Source organism: Gymnogyps californianus, chromosome 2 (assembly GCF_018139145.2).
Source record: "Gymnogyps californianus isolate 813 chromosome 2, ASM1813914v2, whole genome shotgun sequence".
NCBI lineage: Eukaryota > Metazoa > Chordata > Aves > Accipitriformes > Cathartidae > Gymnogyps > Gymnogyps californianus.
Window position 1 is genome coordinate 14,980,476 of NC_059472.1, and position 24,725 is coordinate 15,005,200.

At 40.7% G+C, this 24,725-nt stretch overlaps 1 protein-coding gene across 3 annotated transcripts in view; it reads left to right on the top strand.

Moving 5' to 3' along the window:
* Positions 1-24,725, top strand: part of SAMD12 (sterile alpha motif domain containing 12) — a 173,365-nt gene that overhangs the window by 99,678 nt on the left and 48,962 nt on the right. The window contains exon 6 of one of the 3 annotated variants that reach the window (XM_050891785.1): positions 1,207-2,474. The exons of the other annotated variants lie outside the window; for them this stretch is intronic. Coding sequence (XP_050747742.1) covers positions 1,207-1,268 — 62 coding nt within the window. The 3' untranslated portion in view covers positions 1,269-2,474. Of the gene's footprint in view, positions 1-1,206; positions 2,475-24,725 lie in introns of those variants that run through there. 3 annotated transcript variants of the gene reach the window in all.

Here is a 24,725-nt window from a genome sequence, read left to right on the forward strand (position 1 = left end):
CCCATGATAGGTGCAATGCATTGCCCTCTGGAGGTTCCTGCCTCTGTCGGCTCGAGGACTTGCCATCTAATTTGGGATAGCTAAAATTAAATAGAGGAAAAGTAGGCAGTAGCTTTTCCCATTTTTTGCTTCTCAGGATGAAGCATATAACAAGTGAGGTTACCCACTTTTAATTTGACACCAATCTTCCACTGCCTTAGTATATTAATTTCATTGTCTTTATCTGTACCTGTTAGCAAAATTTGGTTATGCTATGCCCTTAAATTGCTGGTTTTTGCTACAATTGATAACATCATCTTTCATATTGTATTACTTTCTATGAACTTTTTTTTAACTGAGCCAACTACTGCTCACTGGTAGTAGAATTAAAGCACCAACCAAAAAGGCTAAAATTAATGAGTTACAAGTTCTGGGTTAAGGGGTTTGGGGGTTGTTTTCTTACTTGTAATTTAAATGGTCCTTTAGTCTGAAGCAGACAAGGACTCATTTTATATAGTGTTTTGGGATAGGGTTTAACTTACCTGTGCTTCGGCAATTTTTCTCAGACATGAGTGCTTTAATAACTGCAGTTAGACAGATCCTAGTCCTCTGAGTTCTTCCTTTCTTCTGGATGTGGTTGAGCCTGATACAAATATTAAACCATTATTATTATTATTATTATTATTATTATTGTTTTATGATTGTGGCTTTTGTTGCCTCTGTGGAGCTGGGTCCAGTCTTACACAGGAAGGCCAGGGCCAGGCTGAGAGCCTCAGATGAAATGCTCATTGGAACTCAACTTTTGCTGTATAATTCAGAAAACTTACTGAAAACTTCTTCCCTTTCACATAATTAATTAGTACAAGCAATGAAGGTGTAAGTCTCTTGAAAACCATGAACTGCGTAGTTTCAGTTAAATAGAAAAGCTGGTAAAACCTATCAAAAAATGACTTGAAATAATAACACAGAAGAGCGACTGAAAAACCAAGCTTCTTCATATGTCTTTTGTTTGGGCTTTCTGTGTCTCCCTTAAAGCTCTCTTGCATCCTCATGCAGCTCATTCGTTTTATTGAATGCTAAAGCCTTTTACCATCTGCCAAAAGGTTTTATTTTTGGGGTTTCCTCTTATTTGGGAGGGTGGTTTCCTCCTTCCCTTCGTGCTAGTTTCATTGCTATCTTTAGGATTCAGAGCCTACTGGAGACCTTCCTGTCTCCCTTTTATTACAGAGTCTCCTCCTTCCTTGCTGCAAGTTCCTGCTCCCGGGGGCAAAGAAGCAAACAAGAACTGAAGCTGCCTTTTTGAGCTGCGTGACTGATGCAGACAGCTTTTGTTTTAAACACAGGAGTCCAGTTCCTGGAGTGCAGGGCTGCGCGTACTCAGCAGCAATGTTCCCCAGGGTGGGTGTTTTTAGGAACGGTTCCTGCGTGAAGGTGCGCATAACTGCCCCATGCTTTGGCTACAGAGTGCAACGGGCTTCTGAAAAAGGGCGCTGTAACCTGTAGCATTTACTCTAAAAGCAGTTTATTCCTCTCTATTTGTTAGTCTTTTACCTCAGCACATTAATTCAACCTGTTCTGCCACTGTTAAGACATCGATAGCCATAGCCCTTTAGTTTCTTCCTTTTATGGGAACTTTTGGACATTTATTTTTTCTATGAACATATCGATTTCCTATCTACACCTTTCTTGTGCTGTAGAGAAAAAGAAGTGAAATTGGAGGTGTTATATTTGCAGAGGGATAGAATTGCATCTTTTTTTTTCTTCCTGAGAGCAAAATAAAGTAGATATGAGTCTGGGTTTTTCAGCATAGCTCTCAAGGATGCAGGGAATACAGCTGCAGTGGGATGTGAGTATCCAGGTGCCGAGCCATGAACACGGCAGGAGGAGGCTGAGAGTCCTGATCAGGCACCTCCATTTAAATCTTTGCTGTGCAGCTCTTGAGGTAGCTGCCATAATCTCTCCTCAAAGTAGATGCTGTGTGGGGGAAACAAAGGGTCCTGCCTTTTCCCTTCAGCCTCTGCCTGCTGGGAGTGAGAGCAGTCTCTGTCTTGAGGAGCATGCAGTCCTGTTACTGCCTGTCCTAATTTGCTGTACAGCTCAGCCTGTGACTGGAGGCAGTCTGAATGTGGAGGGCGCACGCACAGGGAGTTGCGCTGGGTGTCAGATCACCTCCTGAGAGTTCTGCCAGGATCCATATCAACCACATTATGCTTCTGCTGAGTGCATTTCTGGCTTTCCTTTTTTGATTTTTTTTTTAATCACTGGTATTACACCAACCAGCATGTCAGGTAGTAACAGGAATGTAGTATTATTTTATTTGTGATTACCACATCTCCTGGACTCCAAGATGTTCTAATCTCTATCCTTCCATCATCATCCAGCTCTCTTCGAAGCTCTATCCTTTGGTTTATTTACTCTCCCTCTGTAATTGAGAACTTTATTGTTGATTGCCATGAAAAATTGTTGGTGCTTAAAAATAAATGATCCATCTTCCATCCCTTCAGTGCATCTAGTTTTTATGACTATAGGAATCTAATGAAAGGTTGAAATGGGGATGAGGAGAATGAGTGTGTCCCTGGGTGTTACCTAAATGTCTGATCTACAGGTGAAAAGGGATACTGGAATTTCTGTTTAGGAAAGTGCCAGTAAAATTGCCTATTTCTTAGCACTGGATATTTTAATGACATTCAATTCCAAAGTCCAGGTACAGCATTGCACAGAGAGGTCAGTGGTGCCCATTTCTAACAGCAGAATGGTGCAACATAACACAGCAGCCTGAGATGGCATTCTCCTGAAAAATAAGAGGCTCTGTGAAAAAATTTCAAGTAGGAGACACACGTATCTCCTCATTTAGAAAGCAAGGCATTGTACTTCTGAATAAACACAGTTTTCCATGTTCTCTCCATCACACAGATGCACACACATGCACACACTAATTGGATAAAAACGTAAACAGTAAATTAAGGTTATGATTAAAAATTAAACAGCCACTGCAGAAACCATCAATAGTAAGTGCTTATTAACTTACATATAACAGCATGCTGGTGTGATAGCTTCAAATTGGCTGCTGAAACTGATTTGCAGCAAATAAGGCCAGCTTTCCAAAAGGATATTTCTGGGTTTCAGTAATCAGACCCTCAGCTCTGATTGCTTGTTTTGTTCCTTCACAATTTTTGCCAGCCTTTTTAAGTACCTGATAATACGCATGACTTTCTTGAACTATAGTGGGCAATATGCATAATCCTTCACCTCTGGTGCTTAGCAGAATGAGACAGTATGGGTCTGATCCAGCTTTGTCCCATCTCATGCATTGCGAGACTTCTATGATTTGCCCCTCATCTCCATCCCCTTTTTCTGCAGGGCTTCACCAGAGCCCCTGTCCATTCTGCGACCCACCTTGCTGGCTGTTTGTTTACGTATGTGCTGCATGATAAGCTGAAGGGCAAAGCTGATTTATACATATTCACCTGCCCATCCGAGTGCCACATCCACACATGCACATGTGATCTGCAGGCCACCTCCATCTGGCACTGCATGGCAGAGGCTGCAGTTTCTGGAAAGGGCACCCCCCAGCTCCATGGTCCCTTTCCATCCCCTCTCATAATATCCATGCCCGACTGTCTTGTGTGTCCTGCACGTGGAGTCCTGTGTATTGGAGGACCAGATGTTTGGCCGTCTTGCTTTGTTAGAGTCAGCGTGGTTTCGAGCTAGAACAAGTGATTCTCAGTAAAACTGTTACAGCCTGGATTCAACACTGGCAGCTCAATGTTAGCTTTAAATATTTAGGGGGAAGCTGAAACAAGGTTAAAGACCTCTCAAAATTGGGACTAATCTGGAAGGGCTGAGCAAAGCAGGATCTTTTCCAGTGAGCTCTGTCTTCTTGGATGTTTGCTTTTCAGGTGGGTTGGGTAATATGGATATGTGACCAGTATATGGTACAAAGGAGCTTTTGCATACTTGTTTCCTGCCTTCGTATGGCTAAAACTGAGTGCTGCTCAATCCAGAAAGCAGCTGAACTTTGTGCTTGTTATCTGGGTCTCCTGTGTTCATTTAGGCTGGGGACCTCCTTCCCTTTTTCCTCCTGCCAGTCAAAAATGAGAAATGAATGAGTGTTACTTGAGTTAAAGATCTATAGCCAGCCCAATATCAGTGGGTTGTATACATCCTGTAAAAAAACCTTTAATTCTGCCTTCCTGTGAGAAAGTAGCACATCCCCTGAATGGCTGCCAAACTCCTTGAATGTGGCTGCAGGTGGCTCAAACGTGGTTTTTGTTAAAACACGGTTGGAAGATGATTTCTGTCATGAACACCTCAGCTCTGTCAACAGTTTTGTGCTTGTTCTATTCCAATTGGTGTGGTCCGTATTTGGAGCCGTACAGCGGGTGGCTCTCTGGTAGCTGCTAGCATTGTAGTTCAGCGTTGGCTGCAGCTGCGCTTTGGGGAGCTGGACAAATGAGTGACAAATACCGGAGCAGCTGTTGTCTGTTCAGGGTTGCCTTCAGTCGCTTAGACCACAGACTTGGGTTCTGAGGGATATGAAGGCTGCCCTGATTGGGGTATTCGCAGTGGGAGTTTCTGGATGTAGCAGGGGAATAGTATGAGAAAGGATGCTGTAGCTCTAACAAAGTGGAGGACATAATGGGTGTGAACCCGGTCTGAGATGCAGAGTGGGGTGCCTGCAGCTGCTGAGAGCCACTGCTGGAGCCAGGGTCCTGGATTAGGTGGACTCAGTATGAGCTTCACTCTTGCTTTCTGTGCTTTGTTTCCTGACTTTGCCAAAGCCTTTCCAATACAGTTGCATCCCCGTCCCAGCCACCAATTGTCAGACCGTGGAGAGAAGGGAGAGGAAGCCAAGGGTAAACAACGGGCCCAGACGGAAGACAGGGAACAAGGTCAGAAACCCACTGGCTTAGGCTGGTAGAGATGAATTGCTGTCAGCAGCAGAGGGAAACCTCTCCAGAGTGGTCTCAAGTGTACAGAATACTGCAGGGAGCAATTCCTTTTCTTCTCGATGTCCCGAAGAACAGATGGATCTGATATGTTTATTGCCTTAAGCTGTCTTGTTTTACCAGCACATCAGATCTAGGTGCTTGACAGATGTGCCAAACAGAAAATAAAATTTATCCATGCCCAGTTGTATGGGTTTTAGCATCTCTAGTTCCTATTTAGAACTATTCTCTTCATTGTCCAACTTAGCCTGTGTATAAATGAGGAGGTATTTTCATTTAAAATTAAGGGAAGACAGAGACAAATAAACTGTTACAAGTGCAAACCGATCTTGGGAGTTTTAAAAGCATTGTTTGGCATCTTCAGCTTTTTGGTTCAGAGCTGTGTCTGAGATAGGTAGGAAAACTGTCAAACAACTTAAAGAGGCCAGGTTGAACCATACTGGCAGTAGCAAAGCAAGATTTTGTACATGTTACAGCTTGAATAGCTTGAAATTTTAAAACCTGTGTTACAATTGCAAAAGCATGAAATAAAAGCTTTTTGAAGCCAGCAACATGTTTGCTCAAAAGTTATTGCAACACAGTTCTGAATATCAAAAGCTGATTTTATTCACATCTACCCCATTCCTGTTTCTTCCCCCCAGCACACACTTGGATTCTATGGGGGATGAGGCAGCAAGTGCTTCTGCGTCTTTTTTCACAGCAAGGTCTCTGTCGTGTTTTTTTTTCCTTCCTCTTCAAAAAAATCAAAGAGCTAAAAATTGTGTTAACATACTGCAGTATTTCCAACAGTTGCAAACCGTGCAGTGCAAAGTGGGCATGAAATATTTAATGAGATTTTAAATTAAAACTGTGCTACTTATTTACTTTTTTAAAGAAAAGTACATTGGATTTATTTGAACTTCAGACAGCAGAGTAAACTTAGATCTTACAGTTCTTGTAATTATTTAAATTCATATTTTTCAACATATAGCAGTGAGTATTTCCTGCTGAAATGCAAAGGAAGTCAGACAACAGAATTGCTGAAAGTCACTGGTTAAACACCTGTTGAAGAGCTAAACTTTTTTTACTTCTGCAGGTGCAGAGATAATATCTTTTTCATGTTTGTTCAGCTATTTCAATTCAGTGACTAGTTCATTCAAAAGTAAGAAACCACTTGCGAGAAAAAAAAGCTGAAAAGCTTGTTTTCCTCTTTTAATCTATAAACAAAATCTGTGCAGTAGAGGATAAGATCTACAAGTTCTGCGATCTTGAGAAATATGGTAACCAGAACTGGCATTCAGTTCACCAAGGTAATGCTTCCGTGCTTAATGAGACTGATTACTTAAAAAATATAATGATAAGCTTATTTTTGCCTTCATTATGTAGCTTATTTGGAAAATACTGTTCTTCAACATTTTTATTGCATTTCACTTTTACACACAAAGTTCTATTCTATAACTAGAACTTAACATGAATCCCAGATAAAAAAACCCTACCTAGCATAGTCTGTCATTACTCATGCCCAAATGTAATGAGAACGTAAGGAATGAAAATCAATCAAGAGTTGTGTATAAAAGTGCTAATTGTGTAAATAAATATGTGTAGGTTGTGTTAACTGAAAAAGAAATGCCGTATTTATTGATACATGCTATATTTAAATTTATGTCAACAAGCTGACAAGTTCAGTATTACATCTGGAGTCTACTGCCCACAAGCTTAGGACAAGTAGTTCTTGTATTTTTTGAATAGTTAACAGAAGTATTGATAGGAAAGGTCCAAGGGGTAAGGAGCATTTTAACTATCAAGAACTATTAACAGAAAGCAGTTGTATGGAGGACACAGAGGAGCAAGTAATCTTTTCTGGTTTAGAGGTCCAGGCACAGGAAGGACAAGGAGGTAACTGGGAGGAGCCAACATGGATTTACTAAGGGCAAAACACCCTGATTGCTCTCTGTGATGAGAGAACTGGCTGTGTGAACAAGGGAGGAGCAGTGCATGTTGTATACCTTGACTTTACAAGCACCTTTGACATGGTCTCCCACAATGTCCTTGTAGCCAGATGGCTGATTTATGGAATGGATAAGGAGACAAGAAGTGGATGGAGAACCTAGTGGCATCCCTACGAGATTGATACAGGGGACAACACTGTCCAAATACCTTTTTTAGTAACCATGATGATGAGACAGGGTGCACCCTCAGCAAATTTGTGGGATGATAGCAAATTGGGGACAGTGCTTGATGTGCTAGAGGGCAACACTATCATTCAGAGGGATCTGGACAGACTGGAGAAGTGGGCTGACAGAGACCTTAGGAAGTTCAACAAACACAAATACAGAGTCCTGCATCTGTGATGGAATAACCCCCTGCACCAGTACAGGCTGGGGGCTGTCTGGCTGGGGACTGTCTGGCTGGGGAGCACTTTGCTGAAAAATACCTTGGGGTGTTGATAAACAACAATTTAAATATGAACAAGCAGCGTGCCCTTGCTGCAAAGGAGGACAACAGCATACTGGGCCGTACAAGCAGCGGTGTAGCCAGCAGGTCCAGGGAACTGATCGTTCCCTTCCGTTTGGCGCTAGTGAGATGACATCTCGAGCAGTCTGTGCAGTTTTGCACTCAGTACAATAAAGACATTGACAAACGAGTGAGTCAATGGATAGGTCACCAAGGCAGTCAGGGGCTGGAGCACATGATGCAGGAAAAGAGGGTGAGGGCTGGATTTGCTCAGCCTGAAGAGAAGGTTCGGGGGGTCTTACTGCTGTCTGCAACTGCCTGGTGGGAGGGCGCAGAAAAGACAGAACCACATTCTTCTCAGATGTGCACGGGGCCAGAACGAGAGGCAATGGGCACAAGTTGTAATACAGAAAATTCTAACTAAATATAAGGGGGGGGGGGGGGGGGGGGGGGGGGGGGGGGGGGGGAAAGGGTGGTCAAACAGTGGAACAGGCCCAGAGAAGGTGTGGATCTCCATCCTTGTAGATATTCCAAACCTGACTGGACACGGCCCAGGTCACCCTGCTCTAACATTAATCCTGCTCTGAGCAGGAGGTTGGACTAGAGACCTCCAGAGGTGCCTTCCATCCTGCATAGTTCTGTGATTGATAGATGCTAGTGTGTGAGCTAATTGCCAGAGCTTCCCTTTGTGGGTCACTCTGGGAAATATAGGAACCATTAGAGATGTTTTATGTGATTTGCTTTAGGCATCTACTATGGTGTAAGTTCAATCTCACTTTGGGAGATCCTGATCTCTTCTCTGGAGTGACAAGCTGAATAGATGCCTGTCCTTGGTCAAGTGAATCTTGTCTAGGCTGTCTAATAAGAGTTAAAATCTAAAGAGGGTTACTTTTGTTTCCAAGGGCAAAGGAAATTAGTGAAGGAATTTACTTTATGCTTTATTTTGAGTCAGAAGGAAGTGATTGAGAACTTGAAGACGGAAGGCAATGTGAGTGAAAATGATCACAAAATTGTTTCTGATCTGAAGGAGAGGAAGGAATGAGTAAAAGCAGCTGAATAATGTCAAAGGACTTTAAAAGAGCTGGTTTCTTTGAACGTTGGAATAGATAGGTAAGGGCTGGGAAGCGAGGGAAAAGAAAGTTCAAGGGAACTGACAGTTTTTTGGAAGACAAGATACTACAGACATGGCAACAGACTGTCCCATTGAAGGAGGAAGACACAAAATATCACAAGTACTTCAGACCCTCTGCAATTACTTGAAAATCAGGAATACTACAACTAATGGGAACAGGAGAATGCATTGCTAAGTAGCACAAATACCTAGTTTAATGAGTTGCAACTACAAGGGGCGTGTTAAAATTCAGATTTTTCAAGACTATAGAAATAAGGGAAAGATGAAGGAAATTAGAATTCTGTTACTTTGTGGACAAGGAGGGGAAAGCTGGTCACAAAGAGGAGGATGAACACCAGCCTTTCTTGGATTCAGTTTTCCCAAACAGGTTAATCATGACGAGGTGCTGGGAGCCCCTAACTTAAATAGAGGGAAAAGAACACAAGCTGGAATGGGAGACAGAGGTGAAATATATGGAGGGAAGCTGGATGCAGTCAAGTCATCGAGGTCTCTTGAAATTGACCCCTGAGTACCTGGGAGTCAGATGAGACCATCCCTGAACTTTAGCTTTTATTTTTAAGAACTTGTGAAGGATGAGGAAGGGCAAACTTAAACACTAAAATGAGGAAGCCTGTTAGCTTAACTTTGATACATGGTGAAGTGCTCCAGAAAATTATTAATCAATTTGTAAACACCTAGAGGATAATAAGCTGATAGAAAAACAGCCGGTGTGGGTTTGTTAAGAAAAAAAATGTGTCAAACCTCTCTAATTTCCTTTCCGAATTGAGTAAGAGGTGTAGGAGATAGAAGTAGTAGGTATGTCTTTAGTAAGGCTTTTGGCAGTGTTGCGGAAAGCCACGTAGCCTTCTTTCAAGTAAACAGGGAAAAAATCATCTAGGTGAAATTACTGTGAGGCAGGTGAAGGACTGGATGAAGTACTGTGTTCAAGGAATAGTTATTGTTTGTTTCGCAGATGGGAAGGGAGCCTGAAGTGCAGTGCTGTTAGATTCTGCCCCAGGCCATGTGCTGCTCATGGTTTTCGTTAGTGTCTTGGACGACGGACTGGAGACTGCAGTGTGCGAGGGAGTATAAGCTCCAGTAGGCTTTGGATATTCTGGAGGGCAGGTTTGGAGTCCAAAGTGATCTTGATAAAATGCAGAAATGGTTAAAATGAGTAAGATGGGAATTCAGCAAATGTAAGTAAGAAGGCCTGCAGTGAGGAAGGGAAAACAAGTGTATGTATGCAGATGAGGGATATCTGAGTAAGTAACAGTACTGTGAGAGAGCATGTGGTGTTGGGATATCACAAGCTGAATATGAATCAGCACTGTGATGCAGCTGGGGGAGAAAATGGGGAAGAGACCAGACTTTAGTGTAAGTGGGAGTCTTGCATGTCAGCCATAGGATATCCTTAACTCTTTTCTGTTGGCTCTCTGTTGCTCTCCTGGGATAGTGTCCAGATCTGGCTTCACACCGTGAAACAATATAGACAAACTGGAGAAAGCCAGGAAGAGAGCTGTAGGAGTGAGCAGAGATTTAGAAAAGACCAGTGAGGAAATACTGAAAGAGTTAGGTCCAGGATGCAAGGACAAAGTTGGAAAGAGACACAATCTTTCAGGTATATTGAAGGATTTGTAATATAAAATCATAGTGGTGTTTACCCATGCCCTCTCTACCTACCCAAAGGTAAGAGGGAAAGTAATTAGTTCAGTTTGCACGTAAGGAGGTTTAGTTTGGGTATTAGAGACTTAGCGTAAGCATATTAGAGTGGAGTATTTGGGGGAACAAGAGTAGAGGAAGGTTGTAGGTGTGAGGAATAGGTAAGAGTCACCTGTGAGGATATTTGTCTTGGCCTCAAGTGGAGGGGTAGACTAGATGATCTTTTTGAAGTCCACTTCAGTTCTATCTGTGGTTCTGTCCACCAGAGGAAAACACAGATGAAAAATGCAAAACAAGAATAAAACTGATTTAAACCAAGGGTTCCTTTTTGTTAATTTGAACTGTGATTATATTCAGCATTTTAAATAAGCCTGGTTTAAATTAATCCCTTATGTTGCAGTGTTAGCATCTTCTATTTATGGAGGTCTTTCACAATGCCTTTTTATTTATTAAAAAAAGCTCCTTGGTGTGATAATCTCTTTGAGTATGAGTTATACAAGTAATGATGAAGAGACTAAGATGTTCTTAAAACTATTCTAAGGTATTTGCTTTAATGCCTTAGTTTTTCAGTAAATTGGCTGAATCCATACTGTAAAAACTAGACATCTCTTGAGACAATATTGTCCTAATAAATACCAATTTCTTAAATAGGTAACACTTGCATAAAGAAATTTCTCCCCTCTAAAAATGAACTACTCTCCAAACACACAGCTCATCCAGACAGTAGTCTTGTATATCCTAGTTTATCCAGTGCTGTACTGGTGACATTAATTCAATGAGGAGACCAGAATGGGAGCCTGCTAGTTATTTTTCATGTTTGATTTTCTTCTCTATGAATTTAATATAAAGATAGTTATGTTAAGCTAATTATACCTTGGCTTTTTATTTTCCACTGCTGAGTGAACTCATGTAGAAGGATTATTTTTTTTCCTTTTCCCTGAAGAATGGAACATTTGACCACAATTACCATTTTTTACATTAGATAGAGCACCTTGCTGTCTATTACCACAAGTGATTTATTAGTACATAGGGCACACTGAGAAAGTGTCTGACTAGCCAATGGGACATAGTAATCACACAACGCAATGCTTGCAGAATCAAATTATGTTTGACGTTTAATATTAACCCAAACTGCAAAATAAGCCTTAAAACAAACAAACAAAAATCTTCAAAAAAGGAAGGCCCAAAAGAAAACAGAAACCAGGTAATTGCTCGGATAAATTTTCTTCTTACAGGAAATCTGTGCTGAGCAGAGCATCCAAGGCAAGGGAAGAGCTGCTTTCTGCCCTTTCGCATTCTGCTGTCCCCGGCTGTCCTGCTTCCTCTGTCTGTCTCTCTGCACATATGTGCCACCCACCTAAGGAAGCAAATAGAAATGACTGGTCCCAGTGTGGCACTTCAGTCCTTCAAGTTGATTCTGACCAGGAAGATTTCTTGTGTATAGTAATAGGTTATACACACACTCAAGACTTGTGCTTCTGTCAGTGTGGAGGGCACATGCTCACCTGCTGGCACAGAAGCACTATCATCCACTGAGCTCCATTTAGCCAGGTGCTGAGCACCTTTCATCTGAGAAAAAAGAATTCTTAACAGCCACTGCTAAAGATGTTTCTGACTGGTATAACGTATTAACATCAGGGATGAAAGAGTTAATTCATTTTCCATCCATAATTTTTTTCTTTGTAGAACCGATTTGACACAGTCTAGCAGAGTGCTGTTACTGAAAAATTGAAGCACCAGGTGTGATTAAATAAGATCGCACGTTTCATTCCCTCTTTAATTTCACATCACCCTTCAGCAGCTGTATCCTTTTGCTTTCCTATAGTTGGAGAATGCATTGCATTTACAGCAGGCAGCTTGCCGCATTGGTAGCGTGCACCATTGGGCTGTTGTGAATCAAATCTGTTTGTGCACACAAATTATTTATTGTTTGATCGACCAAACTTATTAATCTGTTTATTTCTCAAGAGTAGAAAATACAGGGTGCATTTGGGTAATGGAGATAAACCTAGCCTGGTTCCTCACTATTTCCAGAGGTTCGTACATGCAGCAGAACAGGTTTCATTCCACTGCAAAGAGAGTAAAAAACTAAAGTGTAAAGACAGTGGTGGATTTGAGATCCTTTTTCTGTTCTTACCAAGCATAGCTCTATAGGATCTGATGAAGTCACCTGCTTTTCTGAGATTTCATGGCCTGCCACTGACACAAAGAGACCGAACCACTGCCCTCCTGACCACTGCAGAGCAGCAATAGTGGCACTGTGCACAGACTGTACCCTTGTCCCTTTGCTGCTGGGTCAGAAAGGTGGCACTGGGGCCACAATTTCTATTTGCAGTTAGGACATGATGCCACAAAAAGAAAACGATCAGGTTTTTAACTTTCCATGGCTTTAGAATAGTATTCCTATGAAAAACTGAATTGGATTCTTAGAATATTGCTGGTAGTTATTCCAGGCAACGTTTCCACTTCCAAACTCTGGCTGGCCTCACTTCTCAGTCAAAAGCAACTCAAAACAAAGAGATTTATCTTTTTTTTTTTTCCAGTCCTTGGAGGAAGAGGGGGTTGTTTGCCATACTCAGACACTGTTACCTGCGGTAAAAAGTTTGTGCAGATGTGACAGTGCCCTGGCTTGAGATGTTCCTGTGCAGCTCTGCCATAATTAACCCAAAGAACAGAAGCTGTGCTCTGTTGTGCATCAGTATATGATCTGATGGATTATCATCCTGTGGTGTCAGCACCAAGGCATACAGTTTCTGGGAACACAGGTATGGGTGTTTCTGAAGAGGCCTACTGCTGTAGCTTTGGCTTTGTTTTCTCCTCCTGCACCTCTGGTGCTGCACTCCACTGATTTCCTGCTGCACTCGGTGATATCACACATTTATACAGCCGTGATGTTTCATGATACAATATGGTAACGCTTCTCAGCAATTTTGAGCAGCATTTGCCTGTTGCCTCTTTGTAAATGCGGATATACAGCAGTCTTGCCTGTCCTCCAGCACCCCTCACCCCCTGTGTAAACAGCCAGTTTTGCTCACTGAGGACTTGTCAAAAATGCATCCATCATAATTAAACAGATGAACTAAACAAGTAAAATTGTACCTGAATACCATAGCTCTTTCATTCCCAAGTGAACAGGGTTTTGTTTGCTGCAGCATTATTCCCACATAAAAGAAAAAAGACACCAGGGGAGGGTGACAGAAGAAGTTTGGAGGTTCTAGGGATGCATCTGGGTCTGCGTTTGAGTATAAATAAGGCCTATGAACACCTGTCCCTTCTTAAATTTGATCTTGGAAGCAGCATTGGGACCAGCTCATTTGATGTCTCCTTTTTTAAGTCGAGCTCTGCAGATAAAACTGGCTGCCTGTAGTGCAAGGCTGTCCTTAAAAGTGAGCTGACATTTATGCAAACATGACTTAGTTCATGCAGGAAAAGATACTCTTTGAACTGTGAGAGGGCAAAAAATAAAACTCCATAAAACTCCAAAGGAAACCATTTTTCTTTTCTTTACGTTAGTAGACCAGTCTTCATGGATATGGAGGAAGCTGCTCTGACCTTTCTTTCCCTGTGTGATACAGACTGAGCATGACTCTTTGATCATAAATGAGGCCAGTATCAAATCAATGGTTGGAACTAACTATGCCAGTTTTGGCATAATTATTGCCATAATTACTGTGTTTTCTGTAAATACTTCTATGGTGACTCCGAGTTCTCTAAGATTTACTGCTGTTAACACAAACAAGATTATTTCTTAACTACATATTCACATTTACACAAAGGAAGTGTTTCAAAAGATGAAACTATATTTAAGTAATTGTTTCTTATTATGCTGAGGATTTTTTTAAATTATGTTTTGAGGTTGCAATGAAGGGCTTAGGAAATCTTTCAGGTTGTGAGAGTTACCCAGTAATGTCAACCTAAAGTGTTAAAAAATCCAGTGTTGACCCCCTTCAGAAATAATGAGGTTTAAAAAGAATCCACATTTTGCTCTGGATGTTTTGGGAATTCGAGTCTCTAGGCTATTCTTGGTTTCAGGCTGAAGCATTAAGCCTTTTTAAAAAACCAAAGTAGACATTTTCATGCCATTCCCTGATTTGTGGAGCTGTTGCTTTAAGGGAAATGCTAGATTAATATTGGGAAAGTTGGCAGTAGCCCTTACTCCTCCTGCCAATGCAAAGCAGGGTGTTATTTTCCCAAGTGCTTTCCCCATACCCCTTCCTTTCTTTAGGTGGATGAACTTCTCTTTCTTACTCAAAACCCAAATGACTTTGCCATTGGTGCTGCTTTTCCAGCAAAGTCCTTTAATGCTGCTCTTTTCCTCTCCACATGCAAAACAGCCTTTGCTCACACCTGCTATGTGATAGGATCCTTCTCCCTGAGGAGAGCACAACATCTGTTTTGTTTCCTCAATGGAGAAAAAAAGAGAGATTCTCAAGAAATTCTCTTTTCCTGCTTGCTAACAACAAAAGAGATTTTAAAGCATTTGGTGTTTTTGGAGAGAGGAAAAAACAGTGGAGCCCTAGACAGGAAAAAAACAGCCATGGAAAAATAAATTGAACATAATTTGAGCTATAATTAAAGGTCTTAAAAAGAAGCCAAACTGCCAAGTTGGAAAGAAAAATGTGCATCTTGAAATAAAGTACCTTCATGGAAGGATGTGTTTGGGGTTACAGTGTAGGACTGCCATTTAGGGTATCTTGGCTCTGTTTCTGCTCTGGGCTTCCTGGGTGATACCAGACCAGAAACTTAACCCTTATTTGCCTTGATGGTCCATATGTAAAATTTGGTGGTATTGTGAGTCTTGGTATTTCATAGTGCTTGTAAGCACAAGGAGATGATAGAAGTTGTTTAAATAGAAGCTGCTGTGGCACTGCAGTGATGGCAACTTTTTGTTTATTATATTGAAGAGAGTTCATATCCTTTAAAATATTAGAAGCATTGTGAAACTGTGTATAACCGTATCCCTGGGGAATCTGTTTGTTGTTAGCATAGTGTAACCTGCAGCTTCAGTAAGGGGGCCTACTTCAGAACGAGTTAAAAGGTAAAGTAAAAAAAGAGTGCTTCACAGAGAGCTTCATAGAGAAGGACCTTGTGGTCTGCCTGCTGATGCCGTCCGTGCACGTTGCACGTGACTTTGAAAGCAGCAGATTTCGTTACATACAATCTGCTTGCTAGTTAGAAGCCAAACTGAAACCAAAGGCTCTGAGTTGAGCTGTCTGTGATCTGGATGGGGGGAAGATTCACGTCTGTGAGGGTGCTTCTGCTGTGACATAGAATAGGAAGCTCACAGGCTGCACGATATGATCAGTGGGAGAGTAGGGCACTCCTCCTGCTGCCTGGGAAATCCACGTGCGCAGCTTTAAGCTACTGAATAAGTGTTGCAACCTACTGACGCTCCCATTTGTAATATGGTTAGAGCTGATGTCTTACAGATGGCTAGTTCCATCATTCATAAATTCTTAAACCCATATGAATAAATTGAAAGATTTTTATCTTTTAAAGGTGACCCACAACTCCTTAAAACTCTCTTTTATGTGTCATGGTTTAACCCCAGCCAGCAACTAATCACCACGCAGCTGCTCGCTCGCTCCCCCCACCCAGTGGGATGGGGGAGAGAATCGGAAAAAAAAAAAACCTCGTGGGTTGAGATAAAGACAGTTTAATAGGACAGAAAGGAATAAAAATAATAATAATGATGATAATAATAAAATGACAATAATAATACTAAAAGAATTAGAATATACAAAACAAGTGATGCACAATGCAATTGCTCACCACTCACCGACCAATGCCCAGTTAGTTCCCGAGCAGCGATCTGCCCCTGCTGGCCAACTCTCCTGTTTATATACTGGGCATGACATCATATGGTATGGAATATTCCTTTGGCCAGTTTGGGTCAGCTGTCCTGGCTGTGTCCCCTCCCAAATTCTTGTGCCCCTCCAGCCTTCTTGCTGGCTGGGCATGAGAAGCTGAAAAATCCTTGACTTAGTATAAACACAACTTAGCAACAACTAAAAACATCAGTGTATTATCAACTTTATTCTCATACTAAATCCAAACCATAACACTGTACCAGCTACTAGGAAGAAAATTAACTCTATCCCAGCCAAAACCAGGACATATGTTTACAGTTGAATACCTCAGCCACTCTGACAACGCTACCGATTTGCACTCAGCAAATCTGGATTTTGAGAGACAAATGAAAAGTCTGTAATGCTCTGTGACTTCCTTCTGCAGTACAAATCAAAATAAATCAAAGTTATTCTCTCCTGTTCTCACTACTGGTATCAAAACTGTCTCCAAATCAGCATGGAAATGTGCTAAGAGGTAAAGACAGACGTGCATTTTGGTGGCATCTTGGTGTAATCTTTTTATAGCTATATTAGCAAAAATGCACATTCCTTGGTGGTTATTGTGTGTTTGAAGCGCCAGTACAAATTACATTTTCAGAAGTGTCAAAGTAGGAGATCACTGTTAGTAGTATTTCAGGATTCTTTTAATTCACCAAGCATATTCTTTGTATATGTTTCTGCAGATCAGTTTGAATGATCTTCTGTATTTAAAAATTCACCTAACAATTTCACAACCTGATAGCAATCTCGCAACATGGTATTTATCCTAATCTGATCAATTTGGGACACATGCTGTGGTTTAAAATTGAATAGTCAGGCTTTTGGGTCCATTGGCTGTAACATTTCCATGGTAGTCTGAACTTTGGGCCACTGATGACAGTTCTGTCCCCTCTCCAGTGCACACTGTGATATCCATATACATTTCCCAAACCTACTGTTCACTTCCATTGTAATCTCTGTTCATTACTAGAGGAAACCACCAGATTTCCACCATCGCCATCCACATGTCCGTTGCTGAGGACAGTATAGCTTGTGGATAAGCAGAACAGAAGTGCTTTTAAAAAAAGTAACAACCAAAGAAACCTTGACTAGTGCAAACAGAAAATTCAGAGCTTAACATTGGTTGAGTTGCAAGAGAAGTAATGAAGTGTGAAATGTGCTATTCCCAACCAGTATGCCATGCTGCTTTAATTTACAGAATATATAATTATATAACATTAACATTCTGGTACATCAGTCTTTGACAAAAATTGAAATGAAAACAGACAAATACATGTATCTGTTTATAAGACAGTTATTGTAACAGTGATGGATAAGAATACAAACTTAAATAATTTTCATTATTTTAAGATTATGCCTTTAAGATCCTTTGTTTTTGTGCCCTGGTAAATACTCATATGCTGTTGCAAACTAACTTAGTTTAGTAAACCTTTACTGAACACTTGTGGAAGTCCTTTCAGCATGCTTCTAACTTTATCTGAATCCTATGAGCATAAGACCAAGGATCTGCTTAGAGATCTGCTTTTGAACTTCAGGGATAAACTACATGTGAGATTGGTTTTCCCAGTCAGACCATGGTCCATTTCAACCAACATTCAGCCTTTGGCAGTGGCCCGAATGAGCTGGTTAACCAGATGTACAATGCTACAGCAATTACAATGTAAAGCACCACATCCCATCACTCCAGCCATCTGTGTTAACCACAGAGTTGTTAGAATAGGAGATGCCCTTTTATTTCATTTGCAAAGAGATGACAAATGTTTACTATTAATGGTTCCCACTGTATGATTACAGAGGGAGAGGAGAGAATCCTTTCCTAATCTTCTGCAGGCAAATTTCTCCTCTGAGACACTGTTAGATCCCAAATTGACCTACCGTGCTTGTGGTGCGGTCCAAGTATCTTTTGTTTAAACTATTTTTGAGAAAATCCACTGAGTCTGGATTGCTCAGGAGACTCTTAGTGGTTGCTGTTGTCATCTGCTTCTATGTCGCTGAGGCCAGAAGTAAACAGATGATTAAAATCAGATTGGATGGCTTAGGAAATGAGTATGTTTTTCTAACATGCCCGCTAATGGACAAGTCTCCCCATCACAAGCTGCCAGCAGGGCATCCGCTCTCCTCAAAAGGCCAAGTAACTCACTTTCCAAGGCTAGTCAACCTCCCCTCCTCCTTGCTTTTGCAATGCTTCCTTTTAGGGTCAATTTAGGAGGCTGGGAATTGCATTGTTTGGAGTTTCTTTTTTGCTCATACCTTACAGTTTTTTTCAACTGAAGAATAAGTAAGTCCCCAGGCTTTGTTTTGTTGTGGTGTTTTGGGCTTTTTTTTCCAGAAGATGTGTATTAAAAATCAGATTAACTTTCGTCTTTCTAGTACTTGATAATGATTTATACTGAGCCCATAGACAACCTAGGGGATAGAAAGTGCATATGCACAGTCTGGCTGGGTCAAGAGATGACCTTTCTGAGTTCCTGTCTCCAGAGGAAGCAGAATTGTTTAGTCTCTGGTATGCTAACAGGGCGGTGCTGAGAGACAAACTAATTTTGGTAGCTTCATGCAGAAAAAAACCCCTCTGAAACTTAATGACCTTCTGTAGGGGAAAAAGGCTTTAGGCATGAAGATACAAGAGGAATCAACAAGATGATTGTCATCTGGGGAGTAGAGAGAATACAGAAAAAGAAACAACACACTGTGTTTGAGTTAACTAAAATGCATTATTTTAACATAGAAGCACAGTTGACAGAGCAGGTAAGTGTTGTGGTTTAACCCCAGCCGGCAGCTAAGCACCACGCAGCCGCTCGCTCACTGCCCCCCCACCCCTGGGATGGGGGAGAGAATCAGGAAAAAAACCTCGTGAGTTGAGATAAAGACAGTTTAATAGGACAGAAAGGAATGAAAAACAGTGATAATGATAATAATAATAATATGACAATAGCAATACTAAAAGAATTAAACTATACAAAGTAAGTGGTGCACAATGCAATTGCTCACCACTCGTTGACCGATGCCCAGTTAGTTCCCGAGCCACGATCCCCCCTCCCAGTTAACTCCCCCCAGTTTATATACTGGGCATGATGTCATATGGTATGGAATAGCTCTTTGGCCAGTTTGGGTCAGCTGTCCTGATGGTGTCCCCTCCCAGCTTCTTCTGCCCCTCCAGCCTTCTTGCTGGCTGGGCACGAGAAGCTGAAAAATCCTTGACTTAGTATAAACACTACTTAGCAACAACTAAAAACATCAGTGTGTTATCAACATTCTTTTCCTACTAAATCCAAAACACAGCAGTGTACCAGCTACTAGGAAGAAAATTAACTCTGTCCTAGCCGAAACCAGGACAGTAAGGTATGATTTTCAACAGACTGCATCACTGTATTTAAAACACAGCTCTTGATCCTTCACAAGGAATGAAGCAGGATTTTTATTAAGGAATAGCTAATGGTTAGATATGTTGCATCATCAAAGGCATTGAATCAACGCAGCATTAAATTCTGAGAATCATCAAATGGTATATTATAACCAGGAGGAAACTGGGGAGCATAGTAGGAGGTTATACTGAATTTGGGGAAGAGGGGTACGTTTCTGACAGGAACAACAAGAAACTCATTGAGATTATGCTGAGGAAGATTGTCAAACTTGTATGTTTTTGTGGGTATAATACGTGAAGAGGTGGACTGGTTTAAAAAACAAAGTAACTGTTTAGAATATTTTTATGAATGAGTAGTTTTCTCACATGTACAGATTATGCTAGCATTCATACAAGAGTGGATGGTGGCATGGCATGGGGATGTTTGGGAACAGAATTGTTCTCTCTCGCCTTGGACCACAGAGTTTCTTAGGAAAAAAAGTGTAGGTTGAATACTAATGAAAAACAGATATACCAGGTTTCATAGATCATGTAGTCCATCCCTTTGCACTGAAACAAAATCAGTGCATAGAATTTATAGTCCTATCTGGAAAATGGATAGAGTTATTTTTAGTTGGCAATACTAATAGTTTGATAGCATATCACAAATGTCAATTATACAGTGACCTATTATAATACTAATTGGACATAACATGTAGCAACCATACAGTTGCTGAAGGACATGATAATGGGATGGTAACTTACTCAAATTAATTTGTATGTCACCAGCCCCTGGCCCATGCACTTTGGTGGTGACCAAGAGAAATAAGCTTATTCTTACAGACATAGTAAGGCTGCTGATCTTCAAGAATACAAGCCTGTGTATTGATCCTGAGTATTTGATTCATCTCTGAGAAGAGGAGATGACATTGTTCCTGTACCACTTTGGGGGCTCTGATATTGGAGGTTGTCTTAATGCAGAAATTGGGACATTGTGCCAAAGCTGCTACTTGGAGAATGAGTTGCTGTGGGGCTTCTCTAGCTGGTATTCCATGTTAGACAGGCAGTGCTAGGTCTTGCTGAAACTCCCACTGTGCAAAAGGCTGACAGATGCTTTGGACTGACACAACAATAATACCAGCTTTTTATGATCTATGTGCCAGAGGAATTCAACATACCCCTGAGCTAGCTCAAGTCTTTCTATGTTCCATTTAAGAAATATTGACGAAATGGGCCACATTATCACTCAAGTCATTAATGTATAACCTATAAAAGGACCTGGGCAAAAAAAATAAATAAAGGAAAAACTCTAAACCAAACCTATTTTCTGCTCCTATGCTCCTTCTGCTGGTTATGCAGAAGCAGTAAACAAGCCCTATTCCCAGAGCTGTGCTGACAGCACTGATGATGGTGGTGCACAAATTAGGAGGTAAACAAAAAGCCGTGTTAATTTCAAGCTCCATTAGAAACACAGGCGGTAAAAAAAATCAATGTCTCCCAAACAGAAAAGGTCAAAATTGGTAGGGAAAGAAAGTTGGTTTTCCAGTAGGTATAAGACTTTTTAATTATTATTATTTCTATTAAATTGGGTGTAAGCAAGAAGAAGCTACTGGTCAGTGTCACATTAATGACTAATACTGAAAATAAACAACTAACAAAAATTGTTTTTAAAGAGAAGTATACTCAGCTTTGGCTCAGGTTGAAATTATTGTATTTAAAGGCTGGTTTCTATTTTAAATTTTGCCTGTAGGTTCTGTGGATATTCGGTTACATTTATAATCTTGGCATGACACATTTGAGGGATCATTCTTTTGAAAAGTGTAATCATCAGATTTCACTGTTTTCTCTTGGCATAGTCTATTCTTGGATCCAAATCCTTGGGGCCTGTTAGTTTAAATTCTAGACTTTGTTGTGCATCCAGATTAAGTCTGGAAATACATGTGTGTCATTTTGTTATCAAGTCGTCTAGCAGAGGATGACAGGAAGAACAAATACTGCTTTATATGTTTTCGTTTTATGGTAGTGTGTCACCTTAACTCCACTAACATTAAATGTTTATCGCTTCATGTGATCTTTGCTTTACATATTAAACTAAATTTCACATGGTCATGTTAAATTATGTATGATGATGGAGTTCTGCGGTATGGTGTTGGGAACCAGTTTTTCAAACGTGAATGCATATGCAAAAACCTTGGCATATAAACACCACAGCATATGACCTGACAGAGCAAAGTTACTCACTGTTTAAGTGTTTGAGGTGGTCTTAGCGTGGCCACAGACGTTCTGAAAATTATTATTCTTACACTTACTAATTATAAACCTGCTATAGTTATACGTAGTTAGTGTAACCTCTTTGACAAAGAGCAGTGTTGGGAACAAGGCTGTTTGTTAATGCTTCTTCGTTCTCCAGCACCAGCTAGTTACAGCATTTTACTAACATTTATTAGTGTTGATCCATGTGTAGTAGGCAATATTCCCCTTTACATAGGACCAAGACACAGGGAGTTTGAAGACCATGTTTTATGTATAAAAATCTATTCATGTGATATTTAGATTGGTTTGAAACCATCTTCCACAAAAGTATGATCAATATTTTTGTAGCAGAGTCAGGATCTCTGTGGTAGAGAGCACAGATAAGAGATAAAGTGGTCCCAGCTCAACACATTTCCTTCCGAACAGCTGCATCTCTGCATTGTCTCTTCATCTCATCCCTAAGACACAGCTTGCACTTCTAATTGTCATTCCCTTCAGTGGACATTAGCATGCTTGTTAAATTGGCCATTTGTGTCCCAGAACTCCCCTGCCTGTCCAGTGACTCACTCAGACCTGCATTTTGCATGCCCTTGGGGAGCATGGAACAAGTTATCTCTGTACTTTCAGCTTCTGGTCCTAAAACTGTTGTGCGTCAAATTCAGTCCTCCCTTATTGCTTCATTAACCACTTAAAACTGCAGTTGTTGTGAGAAAAAAGTCACTTTTATAGAGGAAGAAGTCTAAAAGGATGTGTTCTCTCCTATGAATTTCAACATCATCTTTGTTTTCTTTTGTTTTTACAAGTTACCAGGTGCCTTTTTCCTCCCTGGCTGTGCTGTCCTGCCAACCTTACCTGCCTGCCTCCTGTTTCTTAACACAATCACCACCAGAAGAGACTTACTCTACCTGACAGTGTTGTAATTACAGCATGAAGGTAGCATATAGAAGTCAGTTCGCCCATCCATAGTTGCACTGGGAGTATATTGCTAACAGCAGTCAAATCTTGTTTGGCCAGGAAAGTAAGCAGTAGTGATTTCAGGCTGTGTAGAAAGCTGATACGTTGAGTGCCAGTTTTCAAAAGTTCCCCTGATCTGTTTACTTTCATGTTCAAGTTTTCAGCTCTCAGTTTCTTCAGTTAATGATCGCCCATTTTGAGAACATGACATTTGTATTTATTTCAGAAAATGATACCTTTTGTCTCTCTAGAGTAGACAATGTTGTGTTCTGTCAAAACTTCAGTTATAAACAGCCTCCTGTCTGCAAGTCTGAGGCCAAATACTGCCCCTTGAAATCATGAGAAGCTAACTTCAGTGAGTCTTGGGGTTTGGCTACCTGGTTTTTGTGTCTGTCTGATAATAAATTATGAACATCATGTTGAAAAAGACTTTGTGAAACTAGCCTTCATGACATCTAAGTAGTAATGACTTCAGTGAAGCTTGAGGGCATACAAAGTGCTCACCATTTACTACTACAGTGAATTCTTTCACAAGGCTTTCCTCTTTTGCAGCACAATTAATTTTACGTTTCATTTACTGACATTGGCATGCACTTAGCTTTATAATATCAGTTAAAATTGGTTTATGATGTCAGTCTTATTTTTAGCACACTGAAAGCAGGGGAATAATTGAAGTGTGCTGTTGTACAATTTAGGGCTTGTGGTGGACTTGGAGAGATGAGGATGTGCCATTCCTGCTTTAGTCGGCCTAGAGGGAATAGCTCTTCTCTTTAACATTTCATTGTAATCTTTCTGATGATACCTCAAAATGTCAGCTTGTGCCTCATAGCTTAAGTTAAGTTCCCAAAATAACTTCTGATGTACCTCAGAAGTTTAAAAATTAAATCTCAGCGATATACACCAATAACATTTGCATCTGAAAGGCTGTTGAAGTTCAGTATATCATTTATTTTGTTTTAGTTCTTTTTTCAGTTCTAAGTTGTCTCCTGTATGTTAATACCAACGAGATAGCTTCATAGGCTGCCACAGAGTACTCTGCTGGTCATGCTGAAAAGCTTTACCAGGTTGTGGTGTTATAGTCTAGTGAAGTCTTAGTAACCTTCCAGGATGAAAAGGAATTAAGAAGTATTTTGTCTGGAGTTTTACTTGCTTTATATGATAGTGCTTTGGTTCTAAAATGCCTAGTTTTCTAATGAAAGTAGTTTTTAGCTTTTCTACAAAGAAATGAATGCATTAGGAGGTCAGTCAAGCATTGATTAAAATCTGGTTTGGGGCTCACATCGACTTCCATAACCTTCCTTAAATCTTGTGATGACTTGGAGAAAGGGACATTCATAAATGTTTCCTATCATCAGGAGTGATGTCCCATCAGGAGTTTGAAGGAGGAAGAACACTCTGAGACATCTACACGTGAATGGCATCCTACTTGACTTGCCTTCAGGGAAAATAATGTGCGTAGATCATAAGGTTGGCTCCGTCTTTCGAGTTTATGGAACATTTGCCTCTGTGTTTGCTTTTCCCTATGAGACAAAGCAAACACTGGGAAGCACTGAAACTCAGTGTATTAGGATGCACAACACACAGAGCTCAAAGAGCAGTAAGACCTTCATCAGCCAAATGAGTCGATCCTCATGCTGACCTGACCTTACTCGCACTTTTTCTGTTAGAAGAGTAGGTCATTTGCCAGAGTCATTCTGAACTCTCACTATGAAACATAGTTTTTCTGCTATGCTCATATCTAAAAGCTATCTATTTTTATTGCGGTCCCCATCTGAAATATTTCAGGCTAATGAAACAATATGATTGTTTTTATCTCCAAAGTATTTCATTTCTACTGAAGAATATCATACAGAAGAATGCAAATCTAAGTCTGAGCGGTTATCTCTGCTAAGCTGCTTTTAAAAAATGAATTAGCTTAGTAAAGAACTGGCAAATACTTGCCGAACGTTTTGTGAGGATCGCTGATTGTGAAGTTTTGTTAAACTGCGCTTTTTCCAAGCATGTACAAAAATAGCAACTTTGGAAATCATGAAGCTGTGTCTTTTTCACAACTGAAGCTATTATGAGACTGCAGGCAGTGTTCTCATGCCCTCGCTTCCCCTTTGAAAGCTGAACATCATCTCGGAAATGTGCGGAAGGAGTAAGCATGGTGCTTAATGTGACTGACTACTCAAGAAATAGGTACTATTTGCCATTTT